Raw genomic sequence first — 8,127 nt, 5'->3', positions numbered from 1 at the left:
ATATTACATTTGAATGCATTCAGTTGTACAACTGACTAGGTATTCCCCCTCCCCTGTTTCATTGTAAGAGTTCAAGCAGTTAATGCCTCTTGCTATTGGATGTGTTTTGTTATTCTCAGAAAATGCCATTTTCCCCTTGAGGCAGTGGAGTTGGGTCTTGACGTTGATACCTCTTTATTTAAAAAAAGTTATTTTAAGCTTTTCTTCTGTATCAAACTTTATTGGTCACATACACATTTAGCGTATGTTATTGCGGGTGTAGTGAAATGCTTGTGTGTGTGTATGTTGTTCCAGTGTTAGACCCCTGGATCTTTATGTTTTCTACTGGCTTTGGGCAGGCTTCTTCAGCCAAATAATAAATATCTAAAAGCCTACTGATATCATTTATTTATTTTCTTCACATTGGCACTTTTGTTTTGATTCCAGTATGTCATCTTGCTGTTGAATATATATTTTTTTTCAAGTAAATGGATGGCATGTTACATTTCCATGAAGTAAGACAGTGTAGAGAATTAATTCAGGTCACACATTCTCACCAGCTAGTTAACATTAACCCAGAAATAATAATTCTTAGTGTTTATTTCACTCCAGTAGTTGGCTTACATCTCAGCTGTGTCATTATGGTCACGTGGTCATCTCTGGCGATCATCATTGACATGATACAAGGGTAGTGTATATGTATACGTTTTATTCCAAAGATGAATGTGTCCACCCTGAAGGGGGGGGGGGGGTCAAATCATGACGACGGTGATCTTCAGGTTGGAGATCTAGAAAGATGCCAGAGTTTCTGACTTGGAATTCCGATTGTTCCCAGTGTGGAGCTCGTTATGTTCAAGTTCCCATTGGTCTTGAACGGGCTGAAGTATGAGATTTTCGCGTTCAGAGTTGTTTTGAACGCGGCATATGTCCGAAGACACAAGGCAAGATGGTATACTATATAATAAGTGTAGCCTATTGTCGGGTGTTTTGTTTTCTTCTTTCGCCTATGACGTAATCTGGTCTAGAAATACGTCACTTGAATTTGAGCGTGACAGGCCTTCTTGGGTCAGTTCTTCATCAAGGAGTCAGTCAGTTTCAGGCCTAACTACCATCAGCTAGGAAAGGACACCCGCTCAGACTTCGTGAGGTCAAGTCTGTCACAGATGCTAATGTAGACTAATCCACGAGGTACATGTATGTTGATTGTAGACCACTGCGATTTGTCTAGCAGATGACCCGTCAATGCGTTGCCAGCCTCGGCTCCAGGCTTCACTCAGGAGACTGGCTGACGCTAGGAAAATGAAATACTGCCGTAGGTTTCTATGTAATGTTAAAAGGACACGAGTCACACGCAGGGAAATGTTTCTCTGCCCCTTCAGTAAGGAATTTTAACCTTGTTTACGCCTGAGTTTTCTAGATGTTTGATAAACGTGTTGCTAACAGGGCACTGAGGATTAACACCCATAAGGATGTCAAAGAAAAATAATGCTTATTAGTTTACGTGGTGGTGGGACTAGGCTGCAGGGTGGTTTGGGGTTAAACGCCCCCTCCTGTAATTCTCTCATAAACCACTATATGTCACCAACATGTATTTCATCACTTTCACTGGATGCCACTAGTCTTGTTCAACTAAAATTGTCATCTGTCTCATCTCAACTTTGTAAGTCACACCGACATAACGGTTTTGAGGTACATTGATTTTTTATTTTGTTATTTACAAGTTATATAGCTAAACGAATTAACAAAGTTAGAGCAGTTGCTAGACCCTACATCCATTTCCGGACTTATTAATATGTACCCATTTGATTCTTGAAAAACAACGTTTAAATTCCTCATGAGCTTACTTCAATTGTCATATCCTATTAGACTCCAAAATATAAGCTTGTTTAACTCCAATGTGTGTAAACAAAGTAAATGTAAACAAACACTATATACCCTCAAAACATGGTTCCAACTATAATTGTGATATAATGGACGGTAAGTCCTTGCATCCATATCTCTGTCTATGAATTTGAGAGCAGTTACATGTCTCCAGCCCCTATCCCCTCAGCTTTTTTTGTGAAACAACTGCTGATTTCCCCTTTAAAACCTGAAAACACATTCATTTAATTGAGTTGTGGGAATAAGATATATGTTTATCTTCAGACAACTTCATCCTAAAAATGTCTGACTACATTGTGAAGATCAATGGAACTGGTCCCGAGGAGTCCGAGGCATCCCCTGAGAAGTCCAGGTAACTATTTTTAAAGATCTAAAAATGGATCTATATAGGTGCTCAACAACCACTTAATAACCACTAAATAGGCTCAACAACCAAATCTCAATGGTTAACTCAGACGTGCTGTGGCCTACAGGGACCCGTCACCTGAGCCTGCTGTCCTGCCCAAGACAGATGTGTCCTTCCCTGGAGCAATGGAACACATGGTGAACAATTAATATTGAAATTGTTGAAGAAATCTTGAGCATAAATGTCTTCTAATCTGCTGGGTCTAGTTAAAAGCATAAAACATGATAGCAATCTAATCTACAATAGATGATCTAGTACCTTTAGCCTAGCAAGCTATTAATCAATAGATTTATATGCTCCCAGAATGAGATGCTTAGCTCCTTGGATCAAGTGATGGACAGTCAAACACAAGAAAATGGTGAACAAGTGGAAGCAACTGAAAGTCAGAGAAAGAGACTAAAGGTAGCAATCATCTATTGTTACTGTCGGTCCATTTCTCACAAATAACCTGCCAACATGCCTTCAAAGGCCAAGGGCACTCTCGTAAAACGTTATTAGCTCTTGCTCTTTTACCCAGTGTAATGGCTGCATTTCATCGTCTACTTCATGAACTCAATGTGCTATCAAATGTTATGAATGCTGCATTGCCTATATTAGTATATTTGACACGGTTTACAATTGTCTCGGAACAGGGAAACCTAGGTTCGTCCTCTGTTGGGTGTTCACTTGGATGTATTCCAAGCTTTGACTCAGGTCAGTGTATAATCTTTACTTGATTACTTTATTGTATCACTATGATGACACCAGCAATGTCCAATGTGTAAGATAAGTGTCAGACATTTGATCTCCTTTCCTCTAGTGTCCCTTACATCTACAGTCAACACAGATAACAACTCAGCGGAGAGCCTAGAGCAGCTGCAGTACCAAGGGGCCCTGAGGGTGGATACATGTGATGAGGTGGAGGTCAAGGTGCTAGATATCGACTTATCTTCATTCACCCTGAACCGGATTTCCTTCTCCAGTATTCTTCAGGAGGAGAACGACAGAGTGCTGGACAAGGACACTATGGATTGTCGCTCTCTGTCGAGAACAGTTCCCTTTGAAAGCAGCCCAATTCCGGAGAGGAGTGGAAGCTTGAAGACATATTGCAGTAGTGTACCCACCCCGTACCAGTCAAGATTGTATGTTCATTTCGTTTGACTATGTTATTCATTCCATTCTCATTCTTGTAAGAGTTTAAAAAATCTCCTAAACAGGTAGTCTATGACATCACTTATCTGATAGAGTTTTGTTGCAAAATGCAATATTCACACATTTTTCACCTTTGTGTGCAAATGATTACTTTTTTAATGTTAATAGTACTATTCTCAGAATTTGAATTAATATACTTTAGCTTTAAGATGAGTTTCTTTGTTAAACGCTATATATCCATTGTTTAACCCCTTACACTCATGGGAATTGGCCTATATGGATAGGGCTAAATGAAAATGTTTCTAACAGAAGAAATATGGAAAGTATATGCATAACCATGGTATCAATTTGGAGATTATGTGGAAATTATTAGACTAAAGATGAGGACACAATTGTTCACCTGACAAGACTGAATCCAAACATTACACTGTTGATATTATGCACATTTGAGATTTACTGTCGGCAACTTTTTGCTGCATTTGTTGATAAAGAAATCTGAAAACACTCTGGATACATTCAGTAACATAATACGAATATCCTTGATACATTTGAGCTTGGTGCAACATGAGACCATTTTTTTTACAAAGGTTCGAGTGAGAGGTCTAACTGGTGTTTCCAAGTGGCCACACATCTCTCCAAAGTGTGCACAGTTCCTTAGTAATTTCCATGCACGTTTATGACTCAAGAGTCTTCAACTATAAGGTGCCTTTTTAAAATCTCCTAGCTGTGCCTTTGAAGAATTAGACCAAGCACAATTGTAGTTGTTTTGTTTGGAACACAATTACTGTTGTTGTTTACGCAATCCTAAGAACCGTTCATTATAAATCACAATCTGGGTCAGGTGGGCATAATTTCAAAGCTTTTTCTATTGCCAACAAATTATAAAATACAATCTTACGGTCTTAGCCTTTCACAAGGCAATTCAGAGAAACAGATCGTAATTTGTGTGTGCATAGAATGGAGTCATGAGTGGAATGAAACTATTTGTATGTTCCAAACGGTGTCCTTCATTCTCTATTACAGATCCCTTACCTCCACTGAGGCACATGATCAGGTTGCACACAGCTCAGGCACACAAGTGAGCCTCCAAATCCCGATGGACCCTCTGGAGGAGCTTTTTGGTATCACTCAGGATATGATATACACAGACGTCCATGAAAGAGTGATTGAAGTGTTGCAGGACATCTACTCGGCAGCTAACCAGCTAGAGCAACAGCTATTTCAGAGTGTCTCTGACAGGCAAGCTAGAGCCATTGTAAAGGTGGTAGTGCAGCAGATCAATGCCGCCCTCTCCAGGGCTCTCCAACAAACCTGCTCGGGATCACAATTACTTACTATAGTGGGATCTGCCAAGCTCTATAGCAAAGATGGGTTGGCAGCGGTGGAGGGCCAAGGAGTTCCTTTGATCACCTCGTCAGCAGAGGGAGACAGGGATGGCAACAAGGAAGGAAGTAGACCATTGAAACGTTGTTTTAACAGCTTTGTTCGTGTTTTGTCAGCAAAAATGAGGAGTATCTCCAAGGGGATCAAACAGAGCAGCGAGAGTGCACAACAAGAGCACAGGCTAGTTGTTGAGCTGCCAGCATCATCTGACGAGGGTACAGAGCAAGAGGCAGCAGAGAAAGCTGGATCTAGTACAGTTTCTGAACCCGCTAGGGAGGAGATCACAGAGGTCACTGAAGTTCTTCAGTCGGAATCTGATGATTCTCTACTTCCCTCCATCGGGGGAATGCTCTTCCACGTTGGATCCATGCCTCATACAGAGGATTCAGTGGAACTATACGGCAAGGTCCCATCAAAGTTAACACCAGAAAGTATGGTGCAGGAAGAACGTGTTGATGAAGGCTTGTCTAAGGTTTGTTCCAGGACAACTTCTTCAACCAGCACCACTTTCAGCATGGACGATGTCCAGAAGACTGTTGCTACTTTGACCACTTCTGGAAGTGACAGGGGTAGAAGCATTATCACTACCCCAGAAACGCCAGAGCAGAGTCTGCACCACCAGGGAGGTGGACTGGACACCCCTGTCTCCTCAGAGACAAGAGTGGCTGAAAGTGTCAGAAAGAGCCCTGCAACTTGGTCAGACGTAGAGGGATTAAGTTATGCAAAAAAGTCTGTGTCGGAGTTAATGGAGAGGATGGTGCTCAGCCGTGAGGATGCAACGTCAGCAGAGAAGAGCCTGGACATCCTCCTCTCCTCTGGTATTCTTCGTCCTCACACTGACAAGTTAGTCGACCAGCTGCGAAAACTTTTGATGGTGAACAGCACACTTACAGCACAATCTGTGTCTGGCAGGTCAAAATCAGAATCTGCTCTGCCGAAGTCCAGCATGACAGGGGAACTCCAAAGGGAGATCTCAAGGAACGGTTTGCTGGAGATAGCATATACTATCACCGAGCGATCTATAAAGACCCTTTTGGAGCAGCTGCTCACTGCCCTCCTCCCTCCATCTGTAGTGGTTGAGGTTGCCAGGTCATGTCAGAACATCCGACCAGTCACTCCCTCTCAGGTGATGAGTTCTGAAGTTAGCCCAGGGTGCTGCAACCCTCTGTCAATGATTTGCCGTGTGATCATAGATGTCTTTACGATCACAAGACAGGTGGTTGAGACAGCCAGTGAAATGGATATGTCTCCCCCCGGAGAGAACATTGACGGAAGGCTTTGTAGCAACACAGCACCACTGCCCACTGATTCAACCCCACCTGTCCACCCGATCAACCGTGAGTGCAACAGATCTTTGGTGACCAAACCAACAAACAAAATCAAGAGCTTGACATTCTCATTTCCTAAGCTCCCAAAGATCAGTCTCATAAAGGTAAAACCCAGTCTTCATTATTTTGGGCAAGGCATTGAGATCAACTTGGACAGTAAATGTATTGGTATTTTGACTGCAATCAACAAATAAATGTTAAGCTTGTTTGACAATCTTTGAAATTCTTCTTTCCTCACGTTTAAACCACCAGTGCAAGAAAGTCAACCAAGGGGATATCGCTCCGCTTGAGACCACCAAGGATCCTGCTGATGTCAACTATAGTAGTATGTATCTAATAGATGACTATCTTTGCTTTCAAAAGCATACAGGTAGTACTGTGCATGATCAGTGTTTTCTTTTTTTCTTTGTTCACAGTATTCTGCACTACTCCAACACCAGAGAATGCACAACGACAAGAGGAAGATCTGGCCTCCTGCTCCTCACAGAGGAAGGAAAGGCCAAAGAACCCATTCTTTTTAATCCGGGTATACTCTGCCAAGTCTACGCATGAAAACAGCTAGCGTCAGTAGAAATGTCCTTTTGGTTATTTGGCAACACAACCAGAGGACCATCTCGCCACCTACTCCACAACGAGGAAGTAGAGGCTCAAGAAGTGTTCATTTTCACTGCCATAGCCAATCATTTCAACTCAGTCCTACTGACATCCCTCTGGGCAAAAAAAATGTTTAATCAACATCGCTTCCACATCATCTCAACACCCTAAAAAATCTACACGATGAACTGATAGGATTTACAACAAGTCATGAACCAGGGCATTTCGTATTTTTTTCACCCAACTTTTAATCTGAATCCAATGACATGGTGATTTTTTTTTGAACGTTGAAGTGACGTTAGTTGACAACTCAACCAAATGTAAATCAAAACTAGATGTTGAACTGACATCTGTGCCCAGTGGGATTTGCTGTTGTCAGTCTTCTACACGGGTTTTGCAACTACATCAGAGGACCATCTTGCCTCCTTACTCCCCAACAAGGAAGAAGAGGCCCAATAATTGTTACTTTTTTGTCAACCAGTCCTTTCAACTCTTTCAAAACTCATTTCAAAACTCTTCTTTCACCTATTAATCTCATTCACGAAGCTTCCAAAGAAATATCTCAACAAAAATGTAAGTGGATCTCACTCCCCTTCCGACCATCCAGAGGGAGACATGAAGCATGCAGTTAGTGTTGTGCTTGTTCAGTATTGGTTATAATCTGTTTTTTTTTAAACACCACATCCTCTTGTTCATAGTGTCTACACCACCACCAGAGGAGGAACTTGCCTCCTGCTCGCCAATGAAGAAGGAGATGCCCATGAAGCGTATATTCACTTGCTTCAATAATAAACTGCCACTTCATGCATTCACGAGTCCTTTAGTGAAATGTATATATTTTTACAGTAAAGTAGAGTGGAGAGATCGACAAAGAAGAGAATTCATGGGCATTCAAAGCTCAAAGAAATCCCTCATGACAGTCTTTGAGTCTTAATCCAGCGGTCGAGTTCAAAACGGACTGTATATAGGTCTGGCTGCCAAGTCTGTAAATCCTGTTCTAATCTATTCTCCCCTTTGGACTCAAATATTGATAAAGTCCCTGGCAGTCAGGTTCATGTTTGACAAGAATGGTCTGACAATACTTTTTGCTATGAGTAATACACCATTGCAAACCATGAGGCAATCTGACCATAAATAAATAGGCTTTGCATTATATACTGTGATCCTGGCTTTAATCACACATTCATTAAGTTGGTTGTAACAGATGATAAAACAGTATTGATTATTCAAATGTTACACAGACACACAAAGGTCACTATTACTGATGGTGCAGTCTTCTATCCACCCATTGGCTAATGTACAGTAGCTACATCTGTCATATAAACACACTCTAAAGCCTGCTTCCCATCAGAATGTGCCTTGTTGATCAGAGTCCAGTGGGAGTCATGGAAGTCTCAATGGGTGTTAAGGTAAATCAGGAGATGT

General features: G+C 41.6%; 1 protein-coding gene across 1 annotated transcript; it reads left to right on the top strand.

Annotated features, from left to right (window-relative positions):
• Positions 1–2,130: 2,130 nt before the first annotated feature.
• LOC124042038 lies at positions 2,131–7,857 on the top strand. The gene is made up of 8 exons (XM_046360314.1): positions 2,131–2,212; positions 2,334–2,403; positions 2,570–2,668; positions 2,899–2,959; positions 3,066–3,387; positions 4,421–6,212; positions 6,361–6,433; positions 6,525–7,857. Exons 1-8 carry the CDS (start codon positions 2,142–2,144, stop codon positions 6,668–6,670), a joined length of 2,634 nt encoding a protein of 877 aa, XP_046216270.1. The 5' UTR covers positions 2,131–2,141; the 3' UTR covers positions 6,671–7,857.
• Positions 7,858–8,127: the final 270 nt, after the last annotated feature.

Source organism: Oncorhynchus gorbuscha, linkage group LG08 (genome assembly GCF_021184085.1).
Source record: "Oncorhynchus gorbuscha isolate QuinsamMale2020 ecotype Even-year linkage group LG08, OgorEven_v1.0, whole genome shotgun sequence".
Classification (NCBI taxonomy): Eukaryota; Metazoa; Chordata; class Actinopteri; order Salmoniformes; family Salmonidae; genus Oncorhynchus; species Oncorhynchus gorbuscha.
This window is presented reverse-complemented; position numbering and strand designations above follow the sequence as displayed.

What these genes read in the sequence shown, in the direction of transcription:
- LOC124042038 (XM_046360314.1), top strand. Translation starts at nt 2,142, where the DNA reads ATGTCTGACTACATTGTGAAGATCAATGGAACTGGTCCCGAGGAGTCC. An exon ending in TATTCCAAGCTTTGACTCAG is followed by an intron (nt 2,960 to 3,065) that starts GTCAGTGTATAA and finishes CCTTTCCTCTAG; the next exon opens with TGTCCCTTACATCTACAGTC. An exon ending in CAAAGATCAGTCTCATAAAG is followed by an intron (nt 6,213 to 6,360) that starts GTAAAACCCAGT and finishes TTAAACCACCAG; the next exon opens with TGCAAGAAAGTCAACCAAGG.